The sequence below is a fragment of the Notamacropus eugenii genome, chromosome 4, assembly GCF_028372415.1.
Source record: "Notamacropus eugenii isolate mMacEug1 chromosome 4, mMacEug1.pri_v2, whole genome shotgun sequence".
Lineage (NCBI taxonomy): Eukaryota > Metazoa > Chordata > Mammalia > Diprotodontia > Macropodidae > Notamacropus > Notamacropus eugenii.
The window spans coordinates 21425728-21444834 of NC_092875.1; the positions used below are offsets into that span (position 1 = coordinate 21425728).

The 19107-nt window shown below is 42.7% G+C and overlaps 3 protein-coding genes across 5 annotated transcripts in view; 2 read left to right on the forward strand and 1 right to left on the reverse strand.

The window, feature by feature from the left end:
* LOC140499107 (uncharacterized) overlaps positions 1 to 19107 on the reverse strand; it is a 392730-nt gene that overhangs the window by 101307 nt on the left and 272316 nt on the right.
* LOC140499108 (uncharacterized) overlaps positions 1 to 19107 on the forward strand; it is a 264366-nt gene that overhangs the window by 114 nt on the left and 245145 nt on the right. For 2 of the 3 annotated variants that reach the window (XM_072600117.1, XM_072600118.1), the window contains exons 1-2: positions 7955 to 8219; positions 12593 to 15298. In XM_072600117.1, the coding sequence (XP_072456218.1) occupies positions 8055 to 8219; positions 12593 to 15298 (2871 nt within the window). In that variant the 5' untranslated portion in view covers positions 7955 to 8054. Of the gene's footprint in view, positions 1 to 7954; positions 8220 to 12592; positions 15299 to 19107 lie in introns of those variants that run through there. The other variant, XM_072600119.1, reaches the window with a different exon arrangement.
* Positions 4 to 8062, forward strand: LOC140499113 (uncharacterized protein KIAA1671-like). The gene has a single exon (XM_072600127.1). The coding sequence runs from the start codon at positions 6890 to 6892 to the stop codon at positions 7958 to 7960; it is 1071 nt and encodes a 356-aa protein (XP_072456228.1). The 5' UTR covers positions 4 to 6889; the 3' UTR covers positions 7961 to 8062.

Genomic DNA, 19107 nt, shown 5'->3' on the forward strand with positions numbered 1-19107 from the left:
ATGACGTTGGGGCTCAGGGCAGGGGAAAAGAATGTTGAGGTTTCCGTCACTACTTCTGCCCCAATAGGCCCCTTTTCCCTCTTTTGATGATAATACCAGAGGCAGCTGGGGGTGGAGTGGATTCAGTGCTGGGCCTGGAGTCATAGAAACCTGAATTCAAATGTGCCCTCTGATGCTGAATAGCTGGGTGATCCTGGGCAAGTCACTTCATCTCTGTTTGCCTCAGTTTCCTCATCTGTAAAATGAGGATCATAACAGCCCCTGCCTCTCAGGATTGTTGTAAAGATCAAATGAGATATTTGTAAGGTGCTTAGCACAGTGCCTGGCACACAGTAGGCACTATAATAATGCTTATTCCCTTCCCCTCCCCACCAATGAGGATAGGTAAAGCATTTATTAGGCACTTATTGTGTATCAGTACTTAGTAGTAGTTAATCAGCATTTATCAAGCACTTACTCTATATTAGTCCTTGGTATTAATCAGCATTTATTAAACACTATATATTAGTCCTGGTACAAACCAGTCAGCATTTATTAAGCACTTACTATATACTAGTCCTTGGTATTAATCAGCATTTATTAAACACTATATATTAGTCCTGGTATTAATCAATCAGCATTTATTAAGCACTTACTATGTATTAGTCCTTGGTATTGATCAATAAGCACTTATTAAGCACTTTCTGAAAGGACATAGTCTTCCCCTCAGCAAGCTTGCAATCTTGAAGGTGAGACAAATACACAATCTACGTGCATGTAAAAAATGCAGAGGAATATAATCAGGGAAGCACTTTAATAATTACAGTAATTAAAAATTTTATTGCTGTCTTTTGTTTTTGCATCTCTTTCCTTTCCGTAGCCCTTGAGAGTCATGTCCTGTAACAAATAATGAGGAGAAATAAAAATTCAGCAAAACTAAGCAGTACGTTAATTGGGTCTGCATGTGTTTCACACCCATAGTCCCCTAAGAAGATTATTATTAGGACTAATTTTAATAGTATTGCTGTGCATATAACACGGATGACGATGATGATGAAGGTAGAAGATGTTGACAGAGTACTTTACCTTTTACAAAGCTCTTTACATGAATGATCTTATAACAGCTTGGTGAGGTTCAGTGCTATTATGATCCCATTTTCCAGACATGGAACTTGAGGCTCACATAGGCTCAGTAAGTCAGTAAGTGATTTGCCAGGGTTACATAGCTCATAAGTGTCCAACGTAGGATTTGAACCCAGGCCTTGCTGACCACAAGGCCAGCATTCCCTTTTGCTTTCCATACTGCTTTTTCTGAGGGATACTTTGTAGCTCTTGATGTTCTTGGGGTCTCCTCTGTGATGTTGACAGGGGTAGGGATTGATGACGGTGATGATTGATGAGAACAGGAAGTGGCATTTCGATAATGCTTTGGAATTTGCAGAATATTTTATGTCACTCTCTCATTTGATCCTTACAATAACCCTGTAAGGTAGGTACTACTGGTTTTCCTCACCTTAGAGATGAGGCTCAGAGAGGTTCGATGGCTATCCATAGTCACACAGCTAATGAAGTATCCAACATAGACTTTTATACTGGGGTGGGATGCCTGATATTATGTTACACTGCCTTATTAATTTCCACTTTTACAGATGGGGAAACAGATTAGGCAATGAAGTACCCTTGTCCATCATTGAGCAGTAAGGCTGAGACTAGAATCTAAATCTTCTGGCCTTGAGCCCAGAACACTTTCCACCCTACTTCTGAATCCTCCCATTTTTCTAGCTCAGGACATTTGGCATCGAGATACAAAAGGGTCAGCCTGAAAATGAATGAGTGGCTCTTTTGGGCAGCTGCCATCTGTCATGTAGCCCAAAGGCTGCCTGAGTTGGAGAACCTTACTGAAGATCCTCCTCCATTCCCATCCCTGAATGTGTCTCGATGTGCTCTCTGATTCTTTGTGGGACGCAATCTGGGAGTCCTACTCAATATGCTGTTTGCCCATTTTCCTCTTCCTGACAAAGTCTGTTCCATGTTGCCTTCCATGAGGCCGTTGTATGAGTCAAGGTCTAGGGGGTGTGATGGTGTAAGGCCTTCTGGACAAAAGCCTTGGAAGGAAGTGTCTTGCTTCCCTCTGGCCTATTTATGGGGGCCTGGTAGAATCTCAGGAGGACCTCACAGGCCACTGAGTCTAATCTGTACCAGAACACAAATCCCCACTCCAGAACCCCCAAGAATGGGCATGAAGGACAACCTTCCAACCCAAATATGGTGACTCTCCGAAGCCCCAAGAAACTCAGTCCTCTTGCTCAACCCCTGGAAAGGAGGAGGAACCCATTGCCCCTGAAGGTGGCTCATTCTGCTTAGGTCAGAGCTCCGCGTTAAGGGTCTTGGCCTCACCTCAAGTTAATATTTGCTACTTTGTAACTTCTAGCTCTAGATTCGATTCTAGAGGTTTCCATGGTGCTGTGCTTACAACACCAAGGTCCAGCAGTCTCTGGTGCATATGAAGTGTCTAATAAACACTTCTTGGTTAAATTGAATTGTCTGTCATAAACAGTAATAATTAGCATTTTTGTAGCACTTTGTGTGATTCCACATTTTAGGTCTTCGGATAGGTGGAGGCAATGGTCGTGGCCTCCGCATATCTTTCTGTTTAAATATGCCTGTTTCCTTCCATTGTTCTTCCAAGGACATGGTACCCAGTCACCTCACCATTCTGGTTGCTGTCCTCAATACTCCACAACTTTCCAATGTCCTCCCTAAAATGTGGCATCAGAACATTGCAGTTCAGGTATAGTTTGCCCAGGGTGTAGAGCATGATGGGATTATCCTTGTCCCAGAGGACAGGGAGAAGGAAACAAGCATGTGTGTGAATGTGTGCAAATGTATGGTGTGAGTGTGTATATGCATTTGTGTGAGTATGTCTATGTATGTGTGTGTATGTATGTACAATGTTAAATAGCTCCTATGTGCCAGGCACGGTGCTAAGCACTGTGTGAATGCCAGAGTGAGTGTGAGTACATGTGTGTGACATCATAGAAGGGATTCTTCAGGAATGGTTGGACCAGATGGCTGCTGAGATCCCAGGCTTCTGAGCCCATGCGCTTTCTGCGAGCATCAGCTGAGATCATGAAAGAAAGCCTTGTGATGGCAGAGATGCCAATTAGGATTTATTTCTTTTCTATTTAAAAAGTTATTGATAACATTTCCCAATATCTCCCTCTCCTACCCATTGAGCCTTCTACAAGTAGAAGGAAGGAAAGAGGGAGAGAAGAAAGAAGGAGAGAGGAGGGAAAGAGTAAGGGAAAGAATTCCTTCTTTCATCAAAATGGATCAAACACATCTGAGCTGAGAATCACACAGTATATACCATATTCCATCCCTGTGATCCCCCTCCTCTGTAAAGGAGAGGTGCATTTTTCTACCTCTTCTCTGAGGCTAAGCTTGGTCATTCAGATTACACAGTGTTTATTTAGTTTCCTTTTCTTACTCCTCTTGTTACATTGTTGCAGTCACTGTATATGATGTTTTCCTGATTCTGCTGATTTCATTTTGCATCATTTCATGAAAGTCTCCCCATGATTCCCTTTCCATCGTTTCTTCCAGCTTGGTCCTACTCATTATACTCACATATCTCACAACTGCTTTAACCTTTCTCTATTCTATGGGCATTGTCTTTGTTCCTGGTCCTCTTAGCTACTACAAAAGGGTTCCTGTGAATATTTTGGCACCTATGGGGATGCCAGCTATTATCATACATCCTTCTTATGAAAGCAAGGAGAGGCAGGTGTGTTTGTTTGTGTGTGTGTGTATGTGTGTGTGTGTGTGTGTGTGTGTGTGTGTGTGTGTGTGTGTGTGTGTGCAGCTGTTATCCTATGGACCTCTGTTCTTGGGGCTTCAAAAGAAAAAAATATATAATTCATAAAGGTTTCCAAAGTGCTATGTTTGTTTCTCCAGGGCCCGCCACATAGTAGGTATCTAATTAATACTTGCAGATTGAACTGAATTGAACCAGTGAGAGCCTTTTTGTCACAAATAGTAGAGATACGAGGAATTTCTACAACTTACCTGCTAGAAGAAGGAAGGAAACAAGCATTTATTAAGCTCCTACTGTGTGCTAGGCACTGTACTATAAAAGTGCTTTACAAATTTGTCCATTTGATCTTCACAACAATTCTGTGAGATAGGTGTGATTGTGGTCCATATTTTGCAGTTGAGATAACTGAGCCCCAGCGGTTAAGAGATTTGCCCAGGGTCAAACAGATAGTAAGTGTCTGAGACCAGATCTGAATTCAGGTTTTCAGGAAGAAATGGTGAGATAAAAGTGACTGGAAGACAGGTAGGTGTCCACCAAACTTCGGAGGCCTCCCCCACAGCTGATAGATTATGAGGGGGGATACAAAGAGAGGAGATATTGTGCCTGCCCTCAAAGAAGTTATAGTCAGCTGGAGAGAATTGAGAAGGAATGGAGGATGTGTGCACACCATTGACTGATGTGAATGGACGCAGATGTCTTCCCTTTATTTTTTCAATTTCTCCTTATTTTTAATATATTTCTTTAATTTTTTTAAATTTTCTTTATTTTCTTTCTCCCCCACACCGGGAGTGCTTCCCCTCTGATAATCTCTAACTTCTTTCCAGGCTCAGTAAGCTGATCAACAGGTATTTAATTAGCCACCTGCTGTGTGCAGGGACTTTAGATTTCTTTTGAACAAGGAATGGAACGCTCTCAACTCTTAAGGAACTTCCATTCTAATGGAAGAGACAACACGGAGCTGAGTCCATTTTTATGGAGTACAGTTCCCTCCTTTTACAGATAAGGAAACTAAGGCATAGACAAGTGAAGTGACTTACTCAAGGTCGATCCTGCAGTTAGTGCCATGTTTCCCAGAATAGGTACGTACACAACTATATATGCTCCATATTTATGTGCTTCGATTTGTAGTCTTTATATTATCATGTAATTTTGCGCATTTTTTAAGTAGAAAGTGAACAGATACTTCTGTTTACAAAGTCATTAAATACCTGAAGGTCTGGAAAGTACAAAGGACATTAGCTTGGGGGGGGGATCAGAAGAGGCTTCATGTGAAGATAGTGTCCGTGCTACATCTTATAGGAAGAGAGGACGTCTTTGACGCAAGGAGGTGAGAAGGAAGTGCATGCCAGGCCTTCTTCCTCCAGGAAGGCCTCCTGATTCCCACAGCTGCTAGGATCCCTGAAATTATCTGGTGTTTGCTATTTATGTATATACCACACACACAGACATGTATGCATATACATACACTCACATTTATATACATCTATATAGATATATGCATCTATACACACATTTTATACATATTAGCTATAAAATGTAATATATAATAAGACTATATAACATAGAAAACATACATTATAAATAATAGATTTAATATCTACAATAATATTGTATATTACATCTATCATAGGTACAATATACAAGTATATAAGTAATATGTTATCATGTATACAGTATACACACAATATACAGTTATCCCTTCCACAGTGTGATTTTCCCGTCCTGGTTTTGCCATATTACAGGTGGGCATAAAAAAGTGAAATTGGAATTTTGGGGGAGTTTTGTGGAAGCTGTAGACAACACACAAAGGCCAACAGATGATGCAGAAAAGGTTTAGCAACTCAGAAATGCATAAAATGTATGCATAGTATTATATAATATCAACATATTTTATCTTTTAAGGTACTGTAAACACCCCAAACCATAAAGGAAAGAAAAAAATTTCGATTTCTTTTCTGGTATGAGGGGAGGACCAAAAATCCCTACACGGATAGTCCAGACTACGGGAGTGTTGTGTGTCAAACCCCCATGATGTGAAAGGGATAGCTATTATGTTGCAATATATTCCTCTTAGGTACTATGTAGTATTACATATGAGGATATATTGCATTGCAGCATATTTCTATTATAAATAATATATAATATGCATATATATAAATAATATATAATATGCATCATAATATGCATACATATACAATATACTATAATTCATCCTACATAATGTATATCTGAAAGAGTACTAGCCAATTACAGGGATATAAATGGACATTTCAGTATATCTGTGTTTATGTATACACAAAGATATACATACATGTTTCTGTGTGTGTATATATTCCTTCGTTCTCGAAGAGGATCAAAATATATATATGTATACACGCATCTATATCTATCTGCTACATACATACATATGCTCACATGTATCCTTAAGATCATAAGACCATAGATTAAGAACAGGAAAGCACTTTAGAAGCCACCAGTTCAGTTTCCTCAATACACAGATGAGGAAAGTGAGGCACAGAAAAACAGCTAAATGACTTCGGACCACACAGCCAGTACTGTGTTTCCTGAGATAGCATGTAAGTTTCTGGAAGGCAGCAACAGCCTCTTCTTTTCTGTTTTCAAAGCCTCAGCCCAGATGGTGTCACCTAGCTGACACTTAATGTTTGTCTTGGCATGATAGAGGCTAATTATCATGCCCAGTGACCGGGGTGATGCCACAAGGGGAGAATTTTCTCTGAGTACCCAAACTGGTAAAGAATGCCAAATGGATGAATAGCTGCCATTTATTTAGATCAGGGTGGGGGAACCTGCAGCCTTGAGGTCACATGTGGCTCTCTAGGTCCTCAAGTGTGGCCTTTTGACTGAATCCAAACTTCACAGAACAAATGCCCTTAATACAAGGATTTGTTGTGTAAAACTTGGACTCAGTCAGAAGACCACACTTGAGGACCTAGAAGGCCACATTCCTCCCGGCAAAGTTGGAAGGGATCCAGGAGGTCATCCAGCCTAATGTTCCCTCCTACCACCATCCACTTGTGACTTTGGAGACAAAGCTTGCTCTGCTTCCCATGTCTTCCCTGTCTTGAGGGTGGAATGTTCTATTTAGAATCAGAGCATTTGGGTTTGGATCCTGCTCCTACTACTTACCTGTGTGACCTTGGGACAAGTCACTTCACCTCCATGGGACTTGGTTTCTTCATCTATAAACTAGGCAAGAGAGTTGGAAACATGCCTTCCTTGGTTGAACCAAAGATGAATGAGGGGGGAGGCACGAGCTCAAGTGTAATAAAGCCCTGTAATAAAACCCTGCCCCAAACCGTGCACAGCCAAAACACCATCATTCTTTTTGAAACGGCTGGCCCCGTCAAGTCCAAGGCAGATCCCAGCTCTGGAAAGTGGATGGGTGAGGAGCAAAAGGTAGACACTGTGACCCAGCCCCAAGGACAGCCACCCAGTTCCAAGACCGAGACTACAGCCAAACCTGCATTACCACCTCGGAAACCTGCGGGGACCCTCCAGAGGCAGGCATCTTTGTGTTCTGAGGAAAGGCCAGCTGTGTTGAAATCTTGGGAGAAAGGGGAGGAAAACAATCACCTGGCATCCCCTGGCATCAAGAATGAAGGAGGCCACCCATCTTCAGAGGCCTGGCCAAGGAGCAAGCGGAGGCCTGTCTCAGCGATCTTCACTGAGTCTGTCCAACATCCAAAGCCTAGCTCTTTAGAAACCCCTGGGGGGAAGGTACCACCTCCTCCCCCAGAGAAATCGTGGGTCCAGAAACCTCGGCCCTTGTCTGTGGATCTCACAGCCAGGTTTGAAAATAAGGACGTCCTTTCCAAGAAGGTGGGCAGTCCCATGGAGGTGAGCAAGGACAAAGGGCTGGGTGTAGGTTCCAGAGACAGAGGGAACGGAGAAGAGAGAACAGAGCCGTTGGACAGGGCTACATCCTTGAATCCTTCTTTGAGATTGAAGGAACAGGGTTTGGATGACCCAGACTTGAAAAACAAAGTCACGGAACAGAGTCCGAAAATCGTCTTTAAGTCGATGGATGCCTGTTCCCCTGAAACATCTACAGACCTGCCTGAGGCCTCTGTCAGAAAAGGGTGGAACCCCCTGGAAGAGAAAGCCAAACAGGAGAGGGAGTGTAAAGCCAGACTGACATTGTGACATCGTAGGCTTTGTCTGTCAGACTCATGTCAACAGCAACTGAGAGACAGAGAGTATTTAGCCTGCTGTCTGTGTCATTTTCATGTTATGTTAAATGCTCTGGGTACTCCTACCCTGGCATATAGCACCTTTGCTTGCCCCCTCTGAGATTAACCTGAGCTTCTACTCTAGGTTCACAAGGCCAGCTTTGGAAAGTCAATCAAGACTTGAGAAAGGCCCAGCATCGAGCGGTGAGCTTCTTCAAGAAAGTGTTCTTCAGGTAAGAGGCCCCTCTGGTGTCCAGCTTCCCTGCAGTTGTCCTGTGCCCCCTTCAAATATCCCTGTGCACAATGACCTTTAGATTCATTTGCAAGGAATCTGGAGCCCTAGCTGGGCCCTGATACTCCACTATTGTGTGGGGCTTTGTTTCCCCCTCCCTGTTCCTTAGTTTCAACACCTGTAAAAGGAGGTCATTACACTGGCTAACCTTCTCGTTATGTGTCCTGAGACCCTTTTCCCAGATGTTATTTTACAAGGTTTTAGATCCCATGAGTAATTAATTTTAAGGTTTTTAATACCTGACATCCTTTTTATTTTCTTTTGCCAATGGACTGGGATTGTCCCGGTGTAGGGATCTCCCAGTAAGGAAAGTCCCTCTTCAGTGCAGAATGACACCTCCTCTGGAGAGTTCTGGGGGCCATTAAGTGTCCTGGGTCACAGAAGCATTATGTATCAAATGAGGGACTTCCTGACTCAAGGGTTGGCATCTCTAACCACTGCCCCACAGCTGCCACTTTGCCATTCTGGAATTCTGTAACGTCCATAGAAAGGCTGTGCAGCAGCTTGGAAAGAGGCTCAGACTTGGAGTGAGGAAGACCAGGGTTCACATCCCCCTCTTCTGGCGCACCAATTGTGTGATGCTGGGCATAAAGTTGTGGGCTTGTTTGGGGTTGTCTCTGCCATTAGATTGAGCCCCTCAAAGTTGGGGATTTTTGTGTTTGCCTTTTTTTTATACTTAGTGTGTATTGTGTGCATGTGTATATACATATAAAATAGATGTGTCTGTGAATGTATACATTCACTGTTTATGGTCTTCCTCATATTGTTCAGTTGATTCTTCATGACCCCATTTGGGGTTTTCTTGGCAAGATACCAGAGGGGTTTGCCATTTCCTTCTACAGTTCATTTTGGAGGTGAAGAAACTGAGGCAAACAGGGTAAGGTGACTTGCTCAGGGTCCCATAGCTAGTATCTGAGGCCAGATTTGAACTCAGGAAGATAAGTCTTCTTGACTCTAGGCCTGGTAATCTATCCACTATGGTGCCACCTAGCAGCCCGAGTGTATATAGTTGACAATTAAGTGCTTGATAACTAAGAGCCCTTGCTACCCCTAGGGAGCTTTCTTAAACTGAAGATGAGTTTCCACACTGGGAATTCCCCTTTTCCTTTAAAAAAATTATGTAAAAATATATAACACTGGGATTCTGCAACTTTTCCCAGATTTTACAGCCAGAGACAGGTGAAAGACAGGTCTTGAATCCAGATGGTTTTTTTGGGGGGTGGGGTTCTACTCATACATTCTTATTAAACACATTTTCACATTGGTCATGTTGCATAGAAGAATTAAGATGAATGGGAGAAACCATGATAAAAACCAAACCAAACCAAAACATAGCACAAGAGAATATATATTGCTTCATTTGGCAATCCAGTTCCATAGTTCTTTCTCTGGATGTGGAAGACATTTTGCCTCGAGTCCAGTGAGAATGTTTTAGGTCCTTGCATTGCTGTGAAGGGCTAAGTCTACCAACCAGAAAAATTTCTTGCACACTATGGTTGTTACTGTGTACAATGTTCTCCTGGTTCTGCTCCTTTCACTCACCATCAGTTCATATAAGTCCTTCCAGACCTCTCTGAAGTCTTCCTGTTCATCATTTCTCATAGCACAATAGTATTCCATTATATTCTTATACCATAACTTGTCATTCCCCAATTGATAGACATCCCGTTGATTTGCAGGTTTTGGCCACCACAAAGAGTGCTGCTATAAATATTTTTGTACATGTGGGACCCTTTCCTATTTTTATGATCTCTTGGGGATACAGTCCTAGAAGCAATATTGCTAGGTCAAAGGGTGTGCACATTTTTGTTGCCCTGTGGGCATAGTTCCAAATTGCTCTCCAGAATGGTTAGATCAGCTCCACCAACAATGAATTAATGTTTCAACTCTGCCGCATCCTCTCCAGCATTTATCATCTTCCTGTTCTGTCATGTTTGCCAATCTGACAGGTATGATGTGGTACCTCAGAGTTGTTTTGATTTGCATCTCTCTAATCAATAGTGATTTAGAGCATTTTTTCATATGATTTTAGATAGCTTTAATTTCTTCCTCTTGAAAACTGCCTGTTGATATCCTTTGATCAATTATCAGTTGGGGAATGACTTGTATTCTTGTATATTTGACTGAGTTCTCTACCTATATTTGGAAATGAGGCCTTTATCACAGACACTAGTTGCAAAAATTCTTTCTCAGTTTTCTGCTTCCCTCCTAATCTTGGTTGCATTGAGTTTGTTTATGCAGAAACTTTTCAATTTAATGTAATTAAAATTATCCATTTTGCACTTCATAATGTTCTCTATCTCTTGTTTGGTCATACATTTGTCCATTCTCCATAAATCTGACAAATACACTATTCCTTGCTCCCCTAATTTGTTTATGGTATCAATCTTTATACCTAGATCATGTATTTGGACTTTATTCTTGTATATGGTGTCAGGCATTGGTGTATGCCCAGTTTCTGCCACACTCTTATCCAGTTTTCTTAGCAGTTTTTGTCAAACAGTGAGTTCTTATCCTAGAAACGGGGGTCCTTGGGTTTATCAAACAGTAGATTGCTGTTATATTCATTGACTACTGTGTCTTGAATACCTAACCTGTTCCACTGGTCTATCCCTCTATTTCTTAGCCAGTACCAAGTGATTTTGATGATTGCTGCCTTATAATACAATATGAGATCTGGTGGGGATAGGCCACTTTCCCTAGCATTTCTTTTCATTACTTCCCTTGATATTTTGGACCTATTGTTCTTGCAGATGCATTTTGAGATTATTTTTTCTAGCTCTAGAAAATAGTTATCTGGTAGTTTGACTGGTATGATACCAAATAAGTAAATTAATTGAGGTAAAATTGTCATTTTTATTATATTAGAATCCATATCTTTTGTACTGTAAGACCAGCTCTCCATTCTAACATACTACCTTGACTGTTATCCAATCACTTAAACCTTTTAATGCTCAGGCAACTCTTTGAGATTATAAATTGCTAAGCAGGTACTTGCAGTCTGGGACAGCTAGGTGGTACAGTGGATAGAACAGTGGGCCTGCAGTTAGGAAGACTCATCTCCTTTCGTTCACATGTGGTCTCAGTTGTGTGACCCTGGGCAAGTCACTTCACCCTGTTTGTCTCAGTTTCCTCATCTGCAAAATGAGCTTTAGAAGGACATGGCAAACCTCTCTAATCTCTCTGCCAAGAAAACCCTAAATGGGGTCGGGAAGAGTTGGACATGACTGAAAAGTGAGTGGACAACAACAGCTTGTGACCTGGTTTGAGAGGGAGTGTTAATTGGGACATATTTCACAAAAAAACAGATAATAATTCATAGCTAGTGTTCCATTTTAAAACAAAATCAATATAAAACACAGGGATTACTGGCCTCATTTCATTTGAAAAAATGAACCTAATTCCGGAGCCTAAGATTCTCCCTGCTCCAGGAAGCCCTACCTTTCTCACAGGGATGGTGTGTGGTTCAATGACCAGTCTTGTTAGAGAAGACCAGAGTCCCATTACCAGAAGCTTGGGCCTCAGGGGACTGGCCACAGCTCCTCATGAATAATTGTCATCTTGGGGAGTGGGGTGAGCATGGAGGACCCTACAGTTAATATCCACCAGTAGTAGAATCCCTGTAGAACGGAATCTCCCCCAGGGCAGGGCCTGCTTCATTTTCTTGTCTTTCGTATGCCCAGGGTCTAGCCCAGGGTCTGAACCAGAGTACGGGCTAGTTTTCTGCTTGTTGAAATAGAGCTGGGGATAGGGCCTTCGAGATCATCAGCTTGCCTCCAGGACATGCGATCCTTCCCTCATTTCTGGGCTTTTCTGCCGAACTCCACAGAGTATCTTTGGACATCCCAGCTGGCCCAATGTTTTCTTCAAAGTCCTTTTCTAAAAGAAACTGTTGGCATGACCATCTTGTGTCCAACTCCCTCTTCAGAGGTTGTAATGTCGTAATGGGTCTTTATTACAGACAGAACTCTGACATGTAAAAACAAAGCAACCACACAGAAAAAGATGAACAGACATTTGACTGTTGACGTAAAAAGATATGCTGCTGTCTTTTTACCTTTTCTAAATTAGTTGGGTCATTTTGTAAATTTTCTGCTCTGTCGCTTTGAATAGTTATTGGACTACTGTACGTGACTAGAGAGAGGATCTGAATGTACCCCAAACTGTATTCTATTTAAGACATCCCCCTTTCAATAGAAGGAAATTTCATCCACCTGCCCTTTGTAAGCCACTTCAATTAGCCTCACGAGCCTGCTTTAGTTTTTGAGTTCTTCCATATTGAGTTTTCTTTCTTTCTCCCTTTTTTCTTCACAGAACAGAGAAGGGCAGAGTTTGCTCAGAATGGATTTGAACGGAGCATCTGCTGGGAGAAACCAGTGGAAGCCTGTGAAGCCCTGTGAGAAAAGCAGACAGACTGAGCGGAAACTGAGTGCCAGCAACGAGTCAGACGGCTCCCTCTTCTCGAAAGAGGATTCCACCATGGCGCCCCGTCGGCCTGCAGCCGCCGTGGCTGAAGATGATGGGGACTTTCAGACTGTCTGGGCAACTGTGTTTCAGTCCAATGTGATGAAGTACCCCGTGGCTGACCGTTCCTTCTTGACATCCTCCAGTGAGTCAGCCAGAAAATGTGGTGAGTCACCTAGCCTAGCAGCGGAGAAAACATCATGGTTAGGGAAGGGGCCGCTGGACAATGCAAATGTCAGAACTGAGAATTCGAAGTGGGCTGAGAAACCCTGGAGTAGCATACTGTCGAAGGAAGCAAAAAGCCCAGTTAATGCCACCCTGTTGGAAAAACGTCCCAGGGACGAAAGATGGAATATGTCCTCGGTGAAGCAAACGGGAAATAGTCTTTCTCACCAAAGAATTGAGCCAAGATATGACATTGTACATATGACTGGCGAAAGGGTCCTCAGCAAGGCTGTGGTGACTGCCCTTGAGGAGAAGGCCGTGACGCTTAGGACTAATAAACAGTGGTCTTCTCAGAAGCAGGGCTCTTGGAATGAGGGTCTGAGCATGAAGCAGCAGGGTAGACTGGACATGAAAATGGGGCGCTCCCAAGTTTCTAGTTTGGTTGGGGAAGCCCGAGAGAGGCTGGAAACACCTAGCCCTAAGTCTGAATTCCATGAACCCAAGGACGTGTTAGGTGGGAGCTCGCTGCCACCCAATAAAATTGTTGAGAGATCCTATTTGGTAAACCAAGACAAGACTCCCGGGATTGTGGGCGATGAAAAAGCTGCTCGGTTGTTCCCCCGGCACATTGCCAAGGGAAAGGAAAGTCCAATCCATGTCTCTGAGACTGTGGTGGTCAGAGCAGCCCATATAGGTTCTTATAATGTACAGCCAGTAGAAATGAAGAAGCTTGATTCACGAAGTCCAGTAGAAGGAAGGAGCCAGTTTCGTGATTATTCAGAGAGCTCTCATAGCGGGGACTTGGCTAAAGAAGAACCCTTTGACCTCAGATCAAGAAAACACTTCGGCTCAAGGTCCATGAGAAAAGACCCTTTGATAATGGGTGAAGAAAGTGAATGGAGCCAGTCCCCAACCCCGGAGCCAGAAGCCAAAGTCAGAAAGTCAGGTAGTGTGGATCTGAGAGTCACAGAGAGATGGCGACGGAGGACATTGCCTCATGATGTGAAGTTTGATGAATTCGTCTCATTTGCCCCAGAACCGACCAAGAGGCATGGGAGACCAGCTGACTCTCTGTCCCCCAGGGATGCCTCCTTCAAAAAGAGTCGGCACACCCAAGATGGACCAGATTCAGAGGAGTCCAGTCGGGATCTGTCAGACAACTTTGACAGGAAAACTTGGCAGGCCAAAGAGAGGGAACAGGAAAACCTCAGTTTTTCTAGGAGCCCAAGGTCCAGGCACCAGCCAGTGCTGCCTGGGGAGAGAAGGATGAGACATGCAGATGGCAGAGGGATAGATGTGGATGCTTTGTCAGTTAGCCAAAGGTCAGCAACTGTCAGCATCCCCAGTGACCCCAAAGACAATGGAGGCAAGAGGTCCTCCAGAGGTTCTGAGCATTTTATGTATTCGTCAAAGAACAGTGACCTCCTGACAAGAAGGAAGCAGCGGGATGCCCGTGAATCACTCAGGACCAAAGCTGAGGATGGTTATAGGTCAAGTATCCTTGACATAGATGCCCTCATGGCAGAATACAAAGAAGACTCCGCAAAAGGCAGTGAGCCCAGGGACTGGAAGGAGGACAGAGTACATTCTAGTCATGGTGGGTTTCAGTGGGAAAGGCCAAGTACCAGGAGTTCAACTGCAGATAACCTTTCCCAAAGGTATGACTGGAGGGGCCAGAAGGAAGCCCAGGATCATATGGGTTTTAGAAAGCTGGTGAATCTCCCTGGGCAGCTACGTCCCAGGCCTGAAGAATCCAGCTCCATGATACCCTCTGGACCTGAAATAAGCAAAGAAAAGACTGGGTCCCCCACTCACGAACTGAGTAGACAGAAAGCTCCCAGCACCAGATTCACCCCTCCACTCTGGGGGATGCCCCAATCTGAACTTTCTGAACAGTCACCTTCTGACCTCTGGAAGAAAAAAACAGCTGAGGATCAGAAAATGGAGGTGGCACCTGCTAACAAGCCACAAAACACCAAATGCCGGAGTTACAGGGCTGAGGCAAGCACCCCTTTACATGATATTAAAAACACAGAGGTAAGCTTGCCTCCCAAGACTTCCCCTGTTGCTCGTGATGCCATCTTATTGGAGGATGAAGTCTGGGCTCCCCGAAACTCTGTGGGGAAAAGAGAGAAAGTGTCCTCTCTCCATGGAAGAACTAAAGTCAGGAGAGAAGACTATGATTCGGATTTTGGAAACATCAAGCGTACTGATTCAGAACAGATAGCCCCTGCTTCAGTCCGAGAGAATCTGTCCCTCATGCAGGAGGCCCGAGAACGAAGGAGAGATCCATTAAAAGCCCAGAAGAGTCTCCCAGGGGAAAATCTTGAGAGCACTGTGGCCTACAAGGAATTCCCACACTGGGAAACGAAATCCAGTGAGGATCATAAGGTATTTATATACTGAAATTCGTTTCTGTTCAACACACCTCTCATGTTCCCAGCCTCAAGTTAGGAGACCAAAAAAAGAAAAGTATTAGCATACACTAAGGAGAAATCAAAAGGGCCAAATGGTAAGATCAAAGATAAGTGAAAAGAGCCCCTAGATTGCTGTCAGTTGCTTCTGGCTCTGCGTTGTTTTCTGAGCTTTCCTTTCTTTCTGCGTAAAAGGATAAGGTTGGATCAGGTGGTTTGTAGGGGTCCGGCCTGAGCTCCAACATTCTGGGCTCTGTGACCTAAGAGCGATTTCTCCTCCCTGAGTCTCTGACTCATGAGTGATTCTCTTATACTTGGACCCAGTGGGGTTCATTATCTTTCCCTCCTCTCCACTTCTCAGTTTTTTCTCCATCTTTCCTGTCATTCGTGCTCACAAACATGGGGCCATGACCAACTCTTCCTCCTCACTCTCTTCTCTTAGGGTACAATGTAAGAAAATCCTGGGTTTGCAGTCAGAACACTTAGCTCTCTCTCATTTTAACTTGCCTGTGTTACTTTGGGCACCAGTGTTTCCTTGTCTGTGGCCTCAATTTCCTTGTCTGTAAAATGTTGGGGTGTGATCCTAGGTCTTGTCAGTCAAAAAATTCAATTCATGGAGAGAGAGGAACATATGTTAAACACTTACTATGTGCTAGGCACCTCTTTATAAATAATATCTCCTTTGATTTTCACAACAATCCTGAGAGGTAGTTGCTGTTTTTATCACCACATTTACAGATGGGAAAACTGAGACAGACAAAAATGAAGTGAGTCAGAGTCTAGCCCAGAGGCCTATTTATTGGGCCATCCTAGCTTAGCCTAGTCCAGGTGGCACATTTCAATTCGACAAGACTCTTATTAAACACCTACTGTGTGTTAGGTATAGTATAATAAACGAGGTCTGGTTTTGGAATCAGGAAGACTCAGATTCAAGTCCTACTCAACATACTTAGTGACCTCTTGATGCTGTAGACAACTTAGTAAGACTCAGTTACAGAAAGATTGCTGTTGACGAAGGGAGCTTCCATGCTCAAGGTTCCCTACCCTGATGAAAGCATTGGTTATGGAAAAACACTGCGTCATACATTTGTCTCTGTCCTCAAACAGTTTATATTGTCCTGGGGAACTATACCCTAAGTGAGGCATTATGGAACAGTGGGAAGAACTTGGGTTCAGACTCCATCTCTGACGTTTCCTTCTAGTGTAGATCAGCCTGGCTGGAGAATACAGCTGACCACAGCAAAAGGCCATCCGTAGCCCCCCTCCATGAGTTCTGCTTTGTTTTTAGTCATCCAGCGACTATTTTTGCCTGTCTACAGGATTGCTATTCTGGGAGCAGTGGGGAGAGGGCTTCTGGGAGAATGCCAATGGAAATGTGACATTTAGTCCTTCCCTAGACTGGAGCAGCAGCATGGCTGCTGAGAAGGGCCCAGGAGAAAGGCAGCGTTGTAGCAGAGGATGCCCTGGCCTCAGACCTGGGAGAGCTGCTCTGCCCTCTGGCTCTGGCATCCCATTCACGGGTGCTGGAGTGTCTGCTCCTATCTCCTGGACCCCAAACATGGATTTTCAACAGGAAGGCTGTTCCCTTATCTGACAAGTCCTTAGACCACATGGAGCTGCCCCTTTCTCACACAGGGCATGTTCACTGCTGCTGGGCCCAATTTGGCAGAAAGGCTGGGGTGCTTTGGTGACACCTGATTTAATCAACTCCTGCTGCTTTTTCTGTCTCCAAGAACACAAATGCCAAATAATTTTTATTAAATGTTTTCATTTAAAAAAATAAAAAAATTATTAAAAAAATAAAAATTTATTTTAAAGAACATAATTTTTAAATTTAAAAAATTGTTTAAAAAAATGAAATAAATTTTTATTTAAAATAAAACAAGATTTTTATTTAAAAATGGAATGTTTTTATTTACAATGATTTTATTAAAAATGAAATAATTTTTATTGAAAATACTTTTATTAAAACAGTTTTATTTTATTTAAGTACAAAATGTTTATTTCAAAATAATTTTATTAAAAACAAAATCATTTTTATTTAAAATAATTTTATTAAAAATGAAATCTTTATTTAAAAATAAATTGGTTTTATTTTAAAATAGTTTCATTAGAAAACAAAATCATTTTTATTCAGCAATAATTTTATTAAAAAGAAAATGATTTTATTTAAAAATGAAATGGAATAAAATTTTTATTAAAAAATAAAGTTTAAGAAAATAAATTTTAACATGAAATAAAATTGTATTTAAGGAATTGTTATTTAAAAACAATAACTATTTAATTGAAAATATTTTTAAGATAAAATATTAATTTAAAATAATTTTTAAAATTTAATTCATATTTTTATTTGACATTTTAAAACACAGATTTTATCATTGTCTTTTTTTTTTTAAACATCCTGGTTGTTTCCAGAGATATCTCCTTCCCACTCCCAGTCCAGTGAGCTCTCTTTTGTAACAAAGAATATCAGTTAAGAAAAGTTAATGGACCATGGACATACACAATCTCTGTAAGCTCCCTCTCCCCCGCCAGAAAGAGGGAAGGATTAGGTTGGGGATAGGAAACTGCCTTTCCTCCTTATTTCGGCAGGAACCACATGGGTCGTCACAGCAGCAATTGGAAGCTTGACTTTCTTTGGGAGAATTCTCTATGTTCTCATAGTCAGTGGGTCTCTCTATCCCTTGCTTCTGCTCCCTTCCTTTTACTTTCCTCTTCCTTGTCATTTCTTGAGAATTGGAAAGCCCAGACAACCTCATTTATTTGAGAACACCAGAGCCTTAGTTTCCTCATCTGTCAAACGAGGGGGTTGTACCCAGTGCTCTCCAACAGCTCTAAACCTAGATATGATTCTGTGATTGTTCCCAAACACTTGTTCACACGACTTGTATTTTTTCAGTCATGGTCTTCATGACTTCCCACCCTTGGGCTTTTCTTGGCAGAGATACTGGAGTGGTTTGCCATTTCCTTCTTCAGCTTATTTTATAGATTAGCAAACTGAAGCAGACACAGTTAAGTGACTTGCTCAGGGTCATACAACTAGTAAGTGCCTGTGGCTGGATTTGAGCTCCAGTATTCCTGATTTCAGTCTGTCCACAGTGCCACCTGGCTGCCCCACGTGTTCACTTGTTCCTGAGTATATCTGAGAGAGAGTGGGTGGCAAATAGTGGGACCCTGAACTCTGAAAAGCCCCATCCCGCTTTTTATCAGAGGATACTTGTGATTCTAAAAGAGTCAGGAGTCCCTGCTTTGAAACTTCGTCTCCCAGTGCAAACTGCCAAATGTTCCTTAACCCAAGAGTTTCAGTGACTCCTCTGAGGTGACACAGTTAGTCTGTGTCAGAGGTGGGACTCAGAACTGACAGTGAGGCTAGGTATGTACCCATTGTACCACACTGCCTCTCATGAAGCCATCTAGCTGATGGTAAAAGCAGGGTCATTTCTTTTCCTGTAAAAAGCAGAATCTTAGGATTTAGACACCTTAGTGTCCAGTACTCTCATTTTACACAGGGAGGAAGCAGAGGCTCAGGGAGAGCAAGGTGACTTGCCCCCAAGCCTGGAGTGGTCTCCATCCTCACCTCTGTCTCCTGGCTTCCTTTAAGTCCCTGTCAAAATCCCACCTTCTACAGGGAGCCTTTCCCCACTCCCCTTTAGTCTAGTGCCTTCCCTCTATCAATTATCCCCAATGTATTTTATCTCCAATCTCACCAGTACGTAGTTGTTCGCATGTTGTTTGCCCCATTTAATTGTGAGCTTCCTGAGGGCAGGGACTGTATCCCCAGAGCTT

What these genes read in the sequence shown, in the direction of transcription:
- LOC140499113 (XM_072600127.1), top strand. Translation starts at nt 6,890, where the DNA reads ATGTTCTATTTAGAATCAGAGCATTTGGGTTTGGATCCTGCTCCTACT.